The sequence below is a fragment of the Microcaecilia unicolor genome, chromosome 3 (assembly GCF_901765095.1).
Source record: "Microcaecilia unicolor chromosome 3, aMicUni1.1, whole genome shotgun sequence".
Classification (NCBI taxonomy): Eukaryota; Metazoa; Chordata; class Amphibia; order Gymnophiona; family Siphonopidae; genus Microcaecilia; species Microcaecilia unicolor.
The window spans coordinates 266,002,366-266,020,881 of NC_044033.1; the positions used below are offsets into that span (position 1 = coordinate 266,002,366).

At 42.1% G+C, this 18,516-nt stretch overlaps 1 protein-coding gene across 1 annotated transcript in view; it reads right to left on the minus strand.

The window, feature by feature from the left end:
- The window catches only part of PLG (plasminogen), a 180,287-nt gene that overhangs the window by 129,597 nt on the left and 32,174 nt on the right, over window positions 1-18,516 (minus strand). The window contains exon 3 of the mRNA XM_030198063.1: window positions 4,676-4,782. Within this exon, the coding sequence (XP_030053923.1) occupies window positions 4,676-4,782 (107 nt within the window). The remainder of the gene's footprint in view (window positions 1-4,675; window positions 4,783-18,516) is intronic.

An 18,516-nucleotide genomic window follows, 5' to 3' on the forward strand; every position in this document is an offset into this window, starting at 1 on the left:
GGGACGCCTATGTCCCTTGGCTGAAGCCATGCTTACTCTGTCCCATTAAACCATGTTTGTCTATGTGTTCAATAATTTTATTCTTCATAATAGTTTCCACTGTAGTTGGGGGGGCTGGCGGCGAGTGGGAACAATGTTCTCCAAATGCTGGATGGTAGCACTTGCAAGGAGAAGGTCACATGGGTTCAGCTCATCTAAAATTTATAGCTTCCTCTAGCTATTTTGCTCACACCTTTACAATGGTAGCTCAAGATGAGTTACATTCAGGTACACTGGGTATTTCCCCGGTCCCTGGAGGGCTCACAATCTAAGTTTATACCTGAGGCAATGGAGGGTTAAATGACTTGCCCAAGATCACAATGACCTGCCAGAATAAGCCTCAGAGAGCCTTCACAGTCCTGTGCTGGGAAAGACTCTGATATCTAGGAGTATGGGCTAAAGCAGGATCAAGCCAACCAGACACCTATGAAGGCTCCGCATTTAAAAGCCATTTACAGCGCTAATGCAGGAGTGCAAAAATTTGGAAACTGCACTCCTCCCTCACTCTTAACGGCCTTAAGTTTGCTAAGGGCAATTTTATTCCCCTTTTTTAATTATTCCACAGAAGCTTGGTGAGTATTTATGTAACTTTGATTAAAAAAGATCTGACAGAGTGAAAGGGCAGCATACTCAGCATATATTTGGGGGGGGGGGGGGGGATTACTATCACAACCCCACCATCACAGATATAGAGGTAGCCAACCATTTACGACCTCCTAGGTCTCGCACTGTATTGTTTTTATATTGAGGTTAAGGTCCCAAAATAGCTACCCAAATATTTTAGAGACATTAAGACCCGTTTAGGGGTCAAGAACCCCAGAGATGCTGTGGTGCAATGTACATTAAGTGGAAATATCTCTTATGTATCCCAGTTAATTTTATACCCTGATAGTAGAGCAAACCTATCAATAAGAGCAAAACGTGCAGTTAGTGAGTTACTAGGGCTGGATATGTAAAGAAGCAAGTCATCCTTATAAGTCTGTCATATTTAAATTTGATTTTCTGGAGCCTAAAAAGAGCATCCACTGTGGGATAATTAATAAAATCATGCTCAAGGGTGGAAATGGTTTGCTCCATCGCAAGTTGCTCAGTCAATTATTCTTCCCTCTCTTACTTGCAAAGCTAATAATTACATCCCTAATAAAGGCTGCCAATACTATCACCAGTGATACATCTTGAGCCGCATTATTCTGAAAGTATCCTGCAAAAGCCTCTGTGATGTAAGGGGAGCTTACAAGTTGAAGCACCTTAGAGAATGTTAGAATCATACCTTGACCTTCGCAGCCATATGGAGACAGCTACAAAGTCAGACAGTCAGAGAAGAGGATGTCATGTACCTTAGAATCACGAACATAAGGCAATACACTTTTAGAGAATATGAAATAGTCTATTCTTGCATATGTATAGTGGGGGAAGGGAAAAAAAGGTGAACTCTTTCTGGGTCAAGTGCTGGATTCTCCAGGGATCCATCAAACCCAGATCAGCATTATGGTCTTAAGAGTTCGTCTAGCCTTAAGTTCAGAAGGCCTGGCCTTGGACTGATTCAGAATCAGGACCAAAACCAGGTTAAAGTCACCTCTTTTGATAAGCAGGGTGCCTATGCTTAATAGCTCATTCTTTGCAATGCAAGAGAAAAATTATGGGCCATCTCTGGGGAAGGAGAAAACATTAAAAATAGTAATGTAGGAATACATACCGCCTATACCTGTTTGTGTGAGGTAAAGTCTGCATTGGCTTAACTCAGGCCCAAGAACAAAACTCTCTCTCTATTATACCTCTGTTTTATATTAAATTCATGAAATGAAGATAACTTCTTTTTTCAATATCCTGAAGCAGTTTCTGAGACATTTTACTTATTTGTTATAAAGAAAGGCCATATCCGTTTATAAAGCAGCTACACCAGCCTGCTAACACAAAGAATTTGTCTATACCTTTAGCTCAATGTTTGTCCTATTTTGCCATTTGAAGGCCACATAAGCAAATTCTCGTGTGTGTAACACAGTATCCATTTTGAGAGCACTCTAGATCCCAGCTGTTCAAATCATCCTAAAGAACTGAGGATGATGTAGTTTAATGGTTTAATAGGACAGAGTCAGCAAGGGTTCTGTCAAGGGAAGTTTTGCCTCACCAATTTACTTCCTTTCTTTGAAGGTGTGAATAAACATTTGGATAATGGTGAGCAGGTTGATGTAGTGTATCTAGATTTTCAGAACGCTTTTGACAAAGTTCATCATGAGAGACTCTTAAGAATGACCTGTGTTTTGGCCAAGATACAGCAGATCCCTGGGGAACCCCTGAAGTTAAGTCAATCATAGTAACATAGTAGATGACGGCAGAAAAAGACCTGCATGGTCCATCCAGTCTGCCCAAGACAAACTCATATGTGTATACCTTACCTTGAATTTGTACCTGTCCTTTTCAGGGCACAGACCATATAAGTCTGCCCAGCAGTATTTCCCGCCTCCCAACCACCAGTCCCGCCTCCCATCACCGGCTCTGGTACAGACCGTATAAGTCTGCCCTCCCCTATCCTCGCCTCCCCACCACCACCCCCTCTTCCCCCCAACTGCTCCGCCACCCAATTTCAGCTAAGCTTCTGAGGATCCATTCCTTCTGCACAGGATTCCTCTATGCATATCCCACGCATGTTTGAACTCCGTTACCGTTTTCATCTCCACCACCTCCCGCGGGAGGGCATTCCAAGCGTCCACCACCCTCTCCGTGAAGAAATACTTCCTGACATCTTTCCTGAGTCTGCCCCCCTTCAATCTCATTTCATGTCTTCTCGTTCTACCGCCTTCCCATCTCCGGAAAAGATTCGTTTGCGGATTAATACCTTTCAAATATTTGAACGTCTGTATCATATCACCCCTGTTCCTCCTTTCCTCCAGGGTGTACATGTTCAGGTCAGCAAGCCTCTCTTCATATGTCTTGGAACGTAAATCCCATACCATCCTCGTAGCTTTTCTTTGCACCGCTTCCATTTTTTTAAACATCCTTCGCAAGATACGGCCTCCAAAACTGAACACAATACTCCAGGTGGGGCCTCACCAACGTCTTATACAGGGGCATTAAAACCTCCTTTCTTCTGCTGGTCACTCCTCTCTCTATACAGCCTAGCAATCTTCTAGCTACTGCCACCGCCTTGTTGCACTGTTTCGTCGCCTTCAGGTCCTCAGATACTATCACCCCAAGATCCCTCTCCCCGTCCGTGCTTATCAGACTCTCCCCGCCTAACACATACGTCTCCCTTGGATTTCTACTCCCTAAGTGCATCACTTTGTATTTCTTCGCATTGAATTTTAATTGCCAAACGTTAGACCATTCTTCTAGCTTCTTCAGATCTTTTTTTCATGTTTTCCACACCCTCCGGGGTGTCCACTCTGTTGGAAATCTTGGTGTCATCCGCAAAAAGGCAAACTTTACCTTGTAACCCTTCGGCAATGTCACTCACAAATATATTGAACAGAATCGGCCCCAGCACCAATCCCTGAGGCACTCCACTACTTACCTTTCCCTCCTCCGAGCGAACTCCATTCACCACCACCCTCTGGCGTCTGTCCGTCAACCAGTTCCTAATCCAGTCACATCAGATCTCTCTTTCCCTTGTACTGCTTGATAGTGTCGTTGTTCCAAAAATGAAGAAAATCATTTTCCTACTGTTCCTGTAATCCTGTTCTCTCATAATCTTTGCAACAAAATCGAATGACTAATAGAGTGAAAAGCACTAGAGATATCCAGTGAAACTAAAAGATAAGATTCACCTTTGTCAAATCCCACACTGATGAGGTTGCACACAGCATTAATGACTTGGTATCATGTTTACTCCTGAAGCCAAATTGGTATTGGTCCAGCACCTGATGTTCATTCATAAAGTCGACTAACTAAGATAGTACCGCTTTTTCAATGACTTTTGCCAGAAACGAGAGGGAGGAGATAGGTCTAAAGTTCTCTACTTTTGAAGCATCTAGTTTATCATTTTTAAGTAGTGGTCTCACTGCTGCCAGTTTTAATGAGTCAACTAGCTGACCATCAGTCAAAGATTTGTTCACTATACATAACACAATGTCAACTGCTACTTCTCCTAACACCTTGATTACAGAAAGGTGACAAGGGTCAAATATAGAGCCTGACACAATGTTCTGCAAGATAGATGTTATTTGCTCCTTATTAACTGGAGCAAAGTCTGTCCAGATGGCATCATCTTGGATTGGAAATGCATTCGATTCCCAGGTAGACACTGGATCAAAAGATGCAGTAATGTTCTACAAATCTAAATTTTGTAACTGTCTTTTTAGCAATATGTAAGCCACATTGAACCTGCCATATGGTGGGAAAATGTGGGATACAAATGCAATAAATAAATAAATAAATATTTTTGATCCTGTTTCATGGTAGTTCTATTATCAGGTCTCAGTTTGCTGCTTTCAAGTTTTCCTCTTTCATTCTATCTATGTATGTCTTTACTTGTTCATTTTACTAATGTTATGCTGTTAACAAAATTGTAAGTTTGAAGAATCTTGGGTGAATCTCTTCATAAAGAGAGTTAATAAATCACAATAAATAAAATATCTACATGAATCCTGTAGGAATGCTTGGTACATGGATTTCAAATAATCATTACATATATACATACTTCTCTTCTCATAGAGTACAGAATTTGAACTTCTGAGTAACGATGCAGTCTTGCTGTTTCCAGATAATGTAACACACTGCTGAGTTTTTGGACTGTAGATGAAGGACCTGTAGGAATCAGAAAAAAAGTTAGTTGTAATCATTTTTATATACCTTATCATCTGAATGGCAGGCATATCAAGTGGATCACGAAGGGTAGGTTGTAGGACATGCTATCTACAGAGCAATGAAATGTATGTTAGTAATGTCTAACTGCATAGGGATATATACTCCTTTCATTCTCTCTACTATACCAACCCAAGTTTTTGGGTAATGCATCTGATTCTCAACTGGACTACACTAGCAGAATGTAGATCCAAAGTTGTAGAACATGCAAAACACTTCTGACGACAAAGTGCTGTCTGTGTTGATCTAAAGTTACATATTGCTTTGGAAACGTTACCGACCTTTGTACAATGAACAATACAAGACTCCTGATGCAGGCGTTTTGACGCCGAAACACAGCAGCTGTGTCGAGTCTTTTACTTGTTTCAATAAAGATCACCATGTTGAACCTACATCTCCCTTGGTTTTCTGGAAGAGCCTATCTACCATACTTCTCAGACTTTCTCTTACTGGCGTATATAAGGACTTCATGTACCTCCTTTTCGTGAGGTTGTCTCTTATCATTTCAGGACAGGCTAATGCAGTTTTAATTTAATTTCCAATTTGTATATTTGGCTTTTAACAGCATTAAATCAATCAAGGCTGAATATAATAAAGAATAAAGTCCCTTTAACACATTTCTGTCTTCACCTCCTCTGCATGTGTAGATGTGGTCCTGCTTTTGCCTGGCAGTCAGTGGGGACATCAGAGCAACAGTATTATGCATGCAGTGAGACTGTCCTGAAAAGATGGTGTCAGTTGGAAACTCTGTGTAGGAAAGGGAAGGGGAAATATACCCAAAAATTTATGTTTTTAAATCCCTGCATATACCTTATGTATACTTTCGTGGAAGAGGGAAGATATGATAGAGACATTTAAATACCTCCATCGCATAAATTCACAGGAGGTACAATTATTTCAATTGAATGGAGTTCTGGAATAAGGGGACATAGAATGAAGGCGAAAAGGGATAGACTAAGGAGTAACCTGAGAAAATACTTCATGGAAAGGGTGGTGGATGCATGGAATTGGCTCCTGGTGTAGGTGGTGGAGACAAAGACTGTATCTGAATTTTAAAACACTTCTGACTAATACATAGGATCTCTAGGGGAGAGGAAGGAATAGTTGATGACATGAACGGGCCGACTGGATAGCAGTGGCATAGGCATGGAGGGGCCTTGGGAGCCTGGGTCCCTCAGTTTAGGTTCAGGCCCTCCAAAGTTGAGGCGATGTCTTCTCCTTTGGCTAGCAGGGTCCCCAAGCCCCGCCAGTGGAAGCCTTCATCCAACCAAAGCCTGCTGCGTTTCCTGGTCATCACTGCACCAGCAAACCCCCTCCCCCACACATGCTTATTTTTTGTGAATGCGCGAGGGAGGCAGCCCTTTCCCGTGTATGCTCAGTTTTGTGAAACAGAGCAGGGGTGGCAATCTTGTGCAGCGGACCAGAAAAAGTGCCAGGCTTCGACTGGAGGATGGGGCTCCAGCCAGCTAAGGGTATGTGGGGTTACGTGAGGGGATGGAGAATTGGGGAACAAAGGTTTGTGCCCTCCTTTTTGGGCTCAGCCCCCCCCCCCCCAAAAAAGAAAAACCTAAGGTCTGGCTACGCCCCTGCTGGATAGGTCTTACTTAGCTGTGTGGAATTTGCACCTGTGCCAAACCAGATGTAAAGTTTGTGGGGGCTTTTCTACTTGCTGTCTGTGATGGCTCAAAGGTTCAAAGGGAAACTCTGACTTAGTAAACCAGATCCATAATGCTTTCAAGTCCATAATGAAACCAAATCAGGTCAATATAAACACTTATGGGGTCAACATCGGGTGCCGAGTCCATAATTAACGTAACATAACATAGTAAATGACGGCAGATAAAGACCTGAATGGTCCATCCAGTCTGCCCAACAAGATAAACTCATTTTACATGCTATGTGATACTTTATATGTATACCTGAGTTTGATTTGTCTTTGCCTTTCTCAGGGCACAGACTGTAAAAGCCTGCCCAGTACCGTACTTGTACTATGATCAGGGCGTAGACCGTAGAAGTCTGCCCAGCCCCCGTTTTGCTTCCCAATTACCAGCGTCGCCACCCAATCTCCGCTAAGATTCCGTAGATCCATTCCTTCTAAACAGGATTCCTTTTTGTTTATCCCACGCGTTTGAATTCCATTATCATTTTCATCTCCACCACCTCCCGCGTGAGGGCATTCCACGTATCTACCACCCTTTTCGTGAAAAAAATACTTCCTGGCATTACTCCTGAGTCTGCTCCCCTTCAACCTCAATTCATGTCCTCTAGATCTACCACTTTCCCATGACTTCATTTAAATTTCCTGATACAGAGAATGGATATATTTTGAATCATGTAAGTCACCAAAAATCAATCATAGCTGATTATAACATAAATTAAATATATAAACTTAAATTAATATATAAACTAATCCTATATAATAAAACGCACCTCCAACATTCTGAAACTGACTGCATGGCTGAGGCATTCCTGCTATCTGTATCCATCTCCTGAATTGACATCACGTACCTCTGGGTTCGTCACAAGCAGAAGTGACCAACCACACGAGGTTTCTTGGCTTCAGAATGTTGGAGGTGCATTCTATTAAATAGGATTGGTCAGTTCCTTGAAGCACAGCCAGAGCTCAGCGTCCTGCACAGTAACGCTCAGACACCAGAGAGAGAGGGGGGGGCCTCACACCAGAGAGAGGGAGGGAGGGGGGGCCTCACACCAGAGAGGGGGGGAGGTATCTCTGTCACACACACACTCTCTCTCACAGTCAATGTCTTTCTCTCTCTCACTCTCACATACTGTCTCTCACACACTCTATGTCTCACACTGTATCACATTCACTCTCTATGTGTCACACAGTCACTCACACACTCTCTTGGTCTCATACACTCAGTCTCACAGAGAATCTGTGTCTCACACACACTCTCTCTCGCACACACTGTATCTGTGTGAAACACACTCTCTCTCACACTGTGTCTCACATACGCACTTGCACACGCACTCATTCTCACACACGCACTCATTCTCACACACACACTCTCTCTCTCACAGACACTCGCACCCAGACTCACTCTCTCTCTCTAACACACACACACACTTGCACATTCACTCTCTCTCTCTCACACACAGTCACTCTCACATATACTCTCTCAAACATACACACTCCGAGGAAAACCTTGCTAGCGCCCGTTTCATTTGTGTCGGAAACGGGCCTTTTTACTAGTTAATATATAAACTAAATATAAATTAATACATAAACTTCAAGAGCCATCAAATAAAATTAAATAAATGAAAAAAAAGAGAGATCAGATACCTTAACCAAATGAAAGGCTCTATATTACGAATGAAGACGCAAAGGAAGAAATAGTAATACAATACAATATTATATTCCACAGAAAACCAAACTGGTTCTTCGCAGATCATAATAGAAAGACTAGCCATATCTAGGAAGTACAATTAAAAATAAACTCATATCAAAACACTCATAATCTAATGTAAAAGGAATTTAAGGAATTTTCCAAACAGATATGTCTTCAGTTTCTTACGAAACCTAAATAATTCTTTTCTGCTCTAATGCACAATGGTAAAGAGCTCTATATTTAAGCAACTTGATAAGTAATCACATATTAGCAATCAAGTGTCAGTCTAATCTGCTTTTTAAACTTTAAGGGGTCGATGCTCAAAAGTACTGCTGCCCAGTCCACGTAAATCTACACGCAGGGATTTATGCCATGTTTTCATTGGTGTAAATGGATGTGCGTAGTATTAGGTACTAGGCTATCAACTAAGCATATTCTATACACCTCGCATATTATAGAATATGCTTAGGCGAAAGTGATTTCCAGGTGGATTTTCCAGGTACAGTATACAGAATCTCCCTCAAAAGGTCTATGGATAAGTCTGAATACAGAAATTTTTAGTAGAAGTATATCCTGCAAAAGATAAATGGATAACTTATCTACATATCTTTATCCCTGTTATTTCTGTGTTTCTATGATCTAGTGGATTGCAGGATTCGAGGCAGCATGATAATACTAGATGTGGGTCTTATTTTATTTATTTATTTAATACAATTATACCCCACATTTTCCCACTTAGTTGCAGGCTCAATGTGGCTTACATAATACCGTAGAGGCAGGCTCCAGTTCGGTAAAATACAAATACACAAAATAATAGTAAACCTATAAATAACATGAGTATAAGGCAACAAACATATGATAAATAGTCCAATACGGTCCATAGTTTTGCTGTTATCACAGGAAGTAGAAAATTAAGTTGGGTCTGAGGGGTAGGCCTTCTTAAACAAGGTGGTTTTCAGTGACTTCCTGAAGTTAAGATGGTTATAAATTGATTTCACGGTTTTAGGCAGTGCGTTCCACAGTTGTGTACTTATGTAAGAGAAGCTGGATGCATAAGTTGATTTGTATCTAAGACCATTGCAGTCTGGATAATGTAAATTTAAGTAAGTTCGGGATAGACTGGTACTGTTTCTGGGTGGCAGATTTATTAGGTTCAACATGTATCCAGGAACTACGCCGTAAATAATCCTGTGGACCAGAGTGCAAATCTTGAAGGCAATGCGTTCTTTGATGGGAAGCCAGTGCAATTTTCACGAAGGGGTTTGGCACTTTCAAATTTTGATTTTCTGAAGATCAGTCTCGTTGCTGTATTCTGGGCAGACTGAAGTTTCTTAATTAGTTGTTCTTTACAGCCTGCATAGATTCCTTTGCTGTAATCTAAATGGCTTAATACCATTGATTGTATTAGGTTGCGAAATACATGTCGCGGGAAGAAAGGTTTTATACGTTTAAGTTTCCACATTGAGTGGAGCATTTTCTTTGTGGTGGAATTTACTTGGTTTTCAAGTGTCAGGTTCCGATCAATTATGATGCCGAGTAGTTTTAGGCTATCCGAAATAAATAAATAAATAAATAAATAACCTGATTAATTTCTTTAACTGGATTATCAGAGAGTTGGATCAAGAGAGAATGCTAGATGTACCGAACTTATGTTTCAACAAAGCCTTTGACATCCATCTTATAAATGAGCACTTTTGGTGCAAACCTTAAAGTGGTTGACTGGATTAGAAACTGGTTGAGAGGGAAATCACAAAATTTAGTGGTAAATGAGGTTCAGTTTGAGGAGAAGGACATTACCAGTGGTGTATTGGTTATTGCAGAAGGGCTGTCAAATAAGGTTTGCCTCTTTGCAGAAGATACCAAAATCTGCAATAGGATAGACACCCTGGAAGGTATGAATAACATGAGGAGGGATCTAGCAAAGCTTGTAGAATGGTCTAGAATTTGTCAGCTAACATTTAATGCTAAAAAATACAGGGCCATGCATTTAGGCTGCAAAAACACAAGGGAATGGTATAGCTTAAGGTGTGAAGCACTTCTTTGCATGAAAGAGGAGCATAAGTACATAATCATTGCCATAGTGGGACAGACCGAAGGTCTATCAAACCCAGCATCCTGTTTCCAACAGTGGCCAGTCTAGGATACAAGTACCTGGCAAGATCTCAAAACAGTACAATACATTTTATGCTGCTTATCCTAGAAGCAGTGGATTTTCCCGAAACCCATCTTAATAATTGTTTATAGACTTTTCTTTTAGGAAGCAATCCAAACCTTTTTTTTAAACCCCGCTAATCTAACTGCTTTTACTACATTCTCTGGCAACAAATTCCAGAGTTTAAACACACATTGAGTGAAAAAAATATTTTCTTCAATTTGTTTTAAATTTACTACTTTGTAGCTTCATTGCATGGCCCCTAGTCCTAGTATTTTTGGAATGAGTAAACAAGCTATTCACGTCTACAGTTCCACTCCACTCATTATTTTATAGACCTCTAGCATATCTCCCCTTATCTGTCTTTTCTCCAAGCTGAAGAGCCCTAGCCGCTTCAGCCTTTCCTCATAGGAATGTCGTCCCATCCCATTTATCATTTTCATCGTCCTTCTCTGTACCTTTTCTAATTCCACTATATCTTTTTTGAGATACAGTAACCAGAATTGCACACTGCAAAACACATTGCATGACTTGGATGTGATCATATATGATAATCTTAAGGTGGCCAAACAGACAGAAAAGGCAACTTATTTTTGAGCAAAGTAGACTTAGGGGTCCTTTTACTAAGCCACGTAAGCGTCTACGTGCACCCAGCATGTGCCAAATTGGAGTTACCACCCGACTACTGTGTGGCTCTTGCGGTAATTTCATTTTTGGCAAGTAAGCAAGAAATGAAATGCAGTTCACATGCAATTTTGACATGGAACAAAAGTTCTTGGATCCTCACTTCACTACCATGAGATGTGTTGACATGAACAAACTACTGGTTCAATGGAAGGGAAGGGATTTTGGATTTAGCTCAAACCTTTTCAGTAATAGCTCAAGGTTTGTTACATTCAAGTACAATCCACCCGATATTTAAAACCATTTAACGAGCCAAGAATGGCTCCTGACTGGTTAAATGGCACTTAACCAACTATCAGCATCAAACACAGAAGTACTTCTACCACCAAACACAGAAGTGCTTCCAAAGCACCAAAACCAGAAGTACTTCTTACAGTAAACCTGAAGTGCTTCTAACAGCACCAAACACAGAAGTATGTCATTTTAAGCCCAGAATCACAGATGTAGAAGGCAGTCAAGCAATATTTGTGTGAAGCAAGAGAAAAAAACCACAAAGATTTATTCTCACATCAATGGCAAATTCTTTCACTTGAAACTATATAATCTCTCTATATAAAACGCACCTCCAACGTTCTAATGAAGCCTCTCTTAGCAAAGTGAAGGGGGTGAGATCGCATTGTGTCTGCCCCACCCACGCGTCAAACGTGATGATGTCGAGGGCGGAGCAATGACACGCAACCAATCGCATCGCTCGGCAGCGAAGCGTCAGGGAAGGAGGCGGCGCTCCCGACGTCTAGCCTTCCCTTCCATGTGTTCCGCCTTCTTCTGACATCAAGGATGATGTCAAAAGAAGGCGGAACACAGCGAAGGGAAACCTACACGTCGGGAGCACCGCCTCCTTCCCTGACGCTTCGCTGCCGGAAACCGCCACGGAGGTACATTTAAAAACAAGAAAAAAACAAAAACACGCATGTTGGGAGGAGAGAAGAGGGTGGCCAGTAAAGTACAACAATGGGAGCGGGAGGGCAGGGGAGAAACGAGAGCATGGATGCGAAGGGGGGGGGGGAGAAGAGGGCGGCCCAGGCTGGCACATGGGAGAGAGAGGAGCATGGATGCGAGGGGGGGTCATGGAAGGGAGAGAGGGGACTTGCTGGAAAAGGATGAATGGAGGCGGCAGGGGACAGAGGAGCATGGATGGCCATGGATTGGGAGGGCAGGGCTCAGGGAGAGAGGGCAATTGCTGGAAAGGGATGAATGGAGGGGGCAGGGGACAGAGGACCATGGATGGGCATGGATTGGGAGGGCAGGACTCAGGGAGAGAGGGAAATTGCTGGATAGGGATGAATGGAGGGGACAGATGGGCATGGATGGATATGGATTGCAGGGCAGGCCTCAGGGAGAGAGGGGTATTGCTGGATAGGGATGAATGGAGGGGCCAGGTGACAAAGGAGCATGGATGGGCATGGATTGGAAGGGCAGGACTCAGGGAGAGGGGAATTGCTGGATAGGGATGAATGGAGGGGACAGATGGCCATGGATGCATATGGATTGCAGGGCAGGCCTGAGGGAGAGAGCGGAATTGCTGGATAGGGATGAATGGAGGGGCCAGGTGACAGAGGAGCATGGATTGGACTCACACTTTCACTCTGACTCTCAAACAGTCACTCTCACATACACTCTCCCAAACATACACACTCCGAGGAAAACCTTGCTAGCGCCCGTTTCATTTGTGTCAGAAACGGGCCTTTTTTACTAGTCTTTTGATAAAAGATTATTTCCCAGAAGCCAGGGGCACTTGCTCAAATAATCCAAAATCATGTATTATTTCTCTTGAAAATGGCAGATACAAATCAAGGTCAGGTATACAAATAGCACATATGAGTTTATCTTGTTGGGCAGACTAGATGGACCGTACAGGTCTTTTTATGCCGTCACTTACTATGTTACTATGTATGTATCTGGGAATATTCAGCAGGAGATCATTGGTTATCAGTGTATATAATGAACCAAACTAGGCCCTGTCATTTATAGGTTCAGAGGTCTGAAGCCATCAGCTAGACCTAAAAATCATGCCCTCTGTGTAACCCAGAGGCTCACTTGTTCATTTGACAGGCTTACTGACAGGCTTGCAGAAAAGATAACATGCAGCTTTTTCTGTTATCAGAGCTTATCAGAGCTGGAACAAAGATAAATGAATGCTGGAAGAAAAGGGAACTTGCTGATAAGGAGGATGCTATTTTAGCTTTGCCTGGTAATCACAATCAAGGTGGTCGAAACTAATGATTATCAAGATTGTGGTTGAAACTAATGCTAGCAAATTAATAGAGCTGTATAATGTTAGAAAAGTATAAAAGGTGAAAAATGACAGGAGAAAATTGGAGAAGTACTCAGAGATAGCACTTCTTGTGCAGCTTTGTTGTAACTCCCATGAGAAAAGAACCATAGTCTGTATTCTTGCTTGGTAAGTAAATAAATAAAGGAGAGCATTTTCTCATCTCTGTGTGACTTTTACTTCCTCTCTAACTGTAGGAATGTGTGGAACATTCTATTGGGTTGAGGAGGGAGAAGAATAAAAATTTCATCAGATAACCAGCTATCTGCCAATATTCAGCTCATCGCTGGCTAAGTTTGGCGGCCAAAATTCGGCCGCCGAAATAGCAGACCTATCTTTGGCCATTTTCAACTTAACCGGCCAGTGCTGAATATCAGCTTGGCTGGTTAAGTTGAAACCGGCCAAAAAACACCCGGATATTCAATGCCGGTCACCGGAAACAGCCCAGCATTGAAAATTCGGATTCAACGCTGACTGCTGGAGTCAGCCTGCTAACTTCCATGGTCTGAATATCATGCCGAATAGGTATTTTTTGTGTCCCGGAGGTCTCAAAATCTAAGGGGGTTGGTGTTCAACTAGCGATGCTCAGTGTTTTGCTGAATGCCCAAAATCAAAAGGGGCAGTAGTGGGATTTGAAACAGGCTTTCCTGCTTTTCCTCCTACTGCTGTAACCATTAAGCTGCTCCTGGGATATTTAAAACCCACTATATCTCCTATAACAATCCTCACGTACATTAAATGACCGAAATATATCTACTGAATGTTTAAAATCACAGGGAGGAAAAAAAGCCTCAGCAAACCCGGACTTACTTTAATATATAATCACTTCAAGGCTTTGTTTCAATCATAGGCATAAAAACCTCCCTTGTGTCCTATATTCATGTAACTAGTAATTTTTATGTACTTTTTATGCTTTTATCATTCATTCATTTTCTATCCGAAACCACTTAACTTATGTTCATATTCCCATAGAAAATGAATGAATGATGAAAACATAAAAAGTACATAAAAAATACTAGTTACATGAATATAGGACACAAGGGAGGTTTTTATGCCTATTTATTTATGTATTTATTTATTTGTTGCATTTGTATCCCACATTTTCCCACCTATTTGCAGGCTCAATGTAGCTTACATAGTACCGTATTGGCGATCGCCAGTTCTGGTATAACAATTACAAAGTGAGTAATGGTATAATAAGGTTCATGTGTACAAGACACAATAGTGGATCGTAGAGAGGGGGAGTTGTGTTTTGTCCATACGGTCTTTGGTTTCGCTTGTGTTGCAGGGTTTAGGTATTTAGGTTGGGTCGGTAGGGTATGCCTTTTCGAACAGATAAGTTTTTAGTGATTTCCGGAAGTGATTGAAACAAAGCCTTGAAGTGATTATATATTAAAGTAAGTCCTGGTTTGCTGAGGCTTTTTTCCTTCCTGTGATTTTAAACATTCAGTAGATATCTTTCAGTCATTTAATGTATGTGAGGGTTATTATAGGAGATGTGAATGAAATAGGACCTCACCTCCTTCTATTTTTGTTAACATATTTAAACCCAGACAATATTCACTGTTGGTTTATATTTTCAGTAAAATTTTATAAAATATTTCCACATTTAGATAGAAATGAACAAATCTGATTGGTGTATTAGACTCAGCCTGTCAGTCCCTCATTGGTTTTCATGTTAGACAACTGCATTAGATTTCTAACAGATATAGGAACACCACTACTTGCAACTAAAGAAATTGCAACCACCTTTCCTAAAAGTGGTCTCTTTGAGAGATGTCTACTCTATGGTATTAGTATGAATCATCTTGCGGCAAAGATGTTTATATTTATTAGAATATTTGCTTTACCGCTCTTTGCATATAAAAAATTACTCAGGGAAGAAGAAAGCAATGTATTTTAATATGTGATAGGAAACAGAAGGAAAAAGAGTTCAAAGAGACAAGAGAAAGGATATGCAAAATGTGCTTGACAACACCTTCCCTAACCAATGTTCCCTCTAAGCTGAGTGAAAGTCCTCTTGCTGCTGGGGGGAGGGGGGAGGAGGAGGGTAGTGCATCAATGTTGTGTTTTCAATGGTTAAAGAGGTTCTCTGGAAGCCTGCAGAGCTTGCTTGTCCTACATTATATTTCAATCATTTTTATTGAGTGCGTTCCAATACAAAGCACAACATGTCACAAAGAACCGTGTAACCAACAACAAAATTACAAGAGGACCTTATAAGACTGGGAGACTGCGCATCTAAATGGCAGATGATGTTTAATGTGAGCAAGTGAAAAGTGATGCATGTGGGAAAGAGGACCCTGAATTATAGCTATGTAATGCAAGATTCCACGTTAGGAGTCACCGACCAAGAAAGGGATCTAGGTGTCATTGTTGATGATACATTGAAACCCTCTGCTCAGTGTGCTATGGTGGCTAAGAAAGCAAATAGACTGTTAGGTATTATTAGGAAAGGAATGGAAAACAAAAATGAGGACGTTATAATGCCTTTGTATCGCTCCATGGTGTGACCACACTTTGAATACTGTGTTTAATTCTCTTCACCACATCTTAAAAAAGATATAGCGGAATTAGAAAAGGTGCAGAGCAGTAGCATTCCTGGCCTGGATGGCACCCGGGGTGGAGCGCCGATGGGCCCCCCCCCCCCCCCCCCCCCCCCCCCGCTAGATGACACCTCCCCCCCTCCGGTGAAATGACACCCCCCCCCCCGGGTGCATGCCGCTGGGGGGGTGCCGCGGCGCGCGCCTGCTCCTCCGAGTTCACTAAACTTCGTTCGTTCACTGCAGCTCCCTCTGCCCCGGAACAGAAAGTAACCTGTTCCGGGGCAGAGGGAGCTGCAGCGAACGAACGAAGTTTAGCGAACTCGGAGGAGCAGGCACACACCGCGGCACCCCCCAGCGGCGTGCACCCGGGGCGGACCGCCCCCTCCTTGGTACGCCACTGGTGTAGAGAAGGGCGACGAAAATGATAAAGGGAGTGGGACGACTTCCCTATAAGGAAAGGCTAAAGTGGCTAGGGCTCTTCAATTTCGAGAAAAGACGGCTGAGGGGAGATATGATAGAGGTCTATAAAATAATGAGTGAAGTGGAAAGGGTAGACGTTAAGCATCTGTTTACTCTTTCCAAAAATACTAGGACTAGGGGGCATACAATGAAGCTATAAAGTAGTAAATTTAAAACGAATTGTAGAAAATCTTTCTTCACTCAACATGTAATTAAACTCTGGAATTCATTGCCAGAGAACGTGGTAAAGGCTGTTAGCTTAGCTTGGTTTAAAAAAGGTTTGGACGGCTTCCTAAAGGAAAAGTCCATAGACCATTATTAAAATGATCTTGGGAAAAATCCACTGCTTATTTCTGGGATACTGTCAAACAATTGTAGACCGTCACTCTGTCCAATTACACAAAATAACAAAAAATATACACAGAGTGTATAGATGCAAATATTATAACCATAAGGGCTGTTAACTAAGGTGAGGTAGAGTCTTCATATATACTTCACGATAGTATTTCTTTCACTCAACAGGTGAATCACTTATTCATGTTCATTTCTTAATCATTGACTCAGCCTCCACCATCCTAAATCTGCTAACAAAATAGTATATAACTAATGACTTTTACAACACCCTTAATGCGATAATGCACACTGCACTTATCTTAGGCAGGTTGGTGCGCTCTTAAACCCCGACAGGTCCCCGTTTCGTGTTCACTTTGTCAAGGGAGACATCAATAGCAAGGAAAGAGTATTAAAACAACTATCTGATTTTGATATAAAGACAGTTTAAATATTTATCTGAAAAGGTTCTTTTCTGCCTTTTTAGGTGATTTTGTTGAAAGAAACAGAAGAAGTTAAGGGTATACATGTAGTTCTACATTTCAATGTTGAATATGTTATTGCAGTTCTATTAAGCCATACACTACTTGGGAATTTGAGTTTATTTGAATGAAAATTTGTTTGCATTTGTATTCAATAAAGAAAAAGATATCTTGCAAATCTGAAGGTGTGGTCCTTCCATTTCAGGAACAAATCCTAAATTTAGCTTCTTTTCCTCCTTTATTCTTTGAGAGTAAAGGACGAGGTTAGCTTATTTGTGTGTGTTCCCTGGATATTCGCCACGACTACAACAATCAGGTATCTGGGAGCACATCACTACAGTCCAGCCGAGAGGGGTGGTAACACAAAGGGCACCTTTTCTGCGTGGGGCAACATCTGGCACAGGGCCAAATAGGAGATCAGGTTCCACCGGTACTCGAAGTGCCTACAAGTTGAAGATTATACCAAGCACCCCCTGCCACAATGCCTGGATCCCCAGGCAACTCCACAACATGTGACCCAAACAGGCCTCCACATGCCCACATTTGAGATATGCTGCAGTGGGGCAGATTTTCATAAGGCATGCTCGCTTAGGGGAATAGTAAAGTCTCATATTGATTTTGTAATGTAATTTCCAAAATGGAACATGGTCTGTAAAGGCCCACACCCTGGTGATCCCAGCAAGCAAGCATCCCTCACGCAGAGATGTACCTAAATCAGCTGCCCAAGTCTGTTCTGATTTGCCAAGGTCCAGCAAAGCAGCATGATCTTTGAGATGATGATGATGAAAAGTCAAAGGGACTTTCAGTTGAGATTCCAAGAACAATGCCAATGTTTCATAGACTTCACCAATGTCGCAATATAATGTTGCAGCTGCAAATAAGGAAAAGCATCGCTGGGACAAATGAAACTCAGTACGCAATGTATCAAAAGGTTTTTAAGGAGTCAGCCTCCTGCAGAACCTGATGTAAAAACTGTACCCCGTCTGTCTCCCAGCAAACAAAGAATCCATCCCAGCAGGAATGCTTTGTTGTGGCGTATGAGCAACAAAAGTATAGTATTCGGGTCGACATTTAGAAATTTGCAAAGCCAGTGCCCGGTGGACCATAGAGGTCTACAGGCCCTGGGTATACTAGGCAACTATGCAGTAGGCGCATGTAGGTAGCAACTGCTGTGAACACTCCCCGGGATCAAAGACTCCAGCGAAGTACAAGTGACATATTTGGACTTCCAAAACCAGCCATTAAGGTGCCATGTTCTACAGCCAACAGTATGGTATCACAAGCTGAGAAGGCCCAGGCCCCCAGGCTCCCGGGGCAGTACTGCAATCTTGAGGGGCAACCTGGGACGCCTTCCCCACCAGAGATAGTGCTGCAGGGCAGAACGCAGTGTCCCCTTCTACTT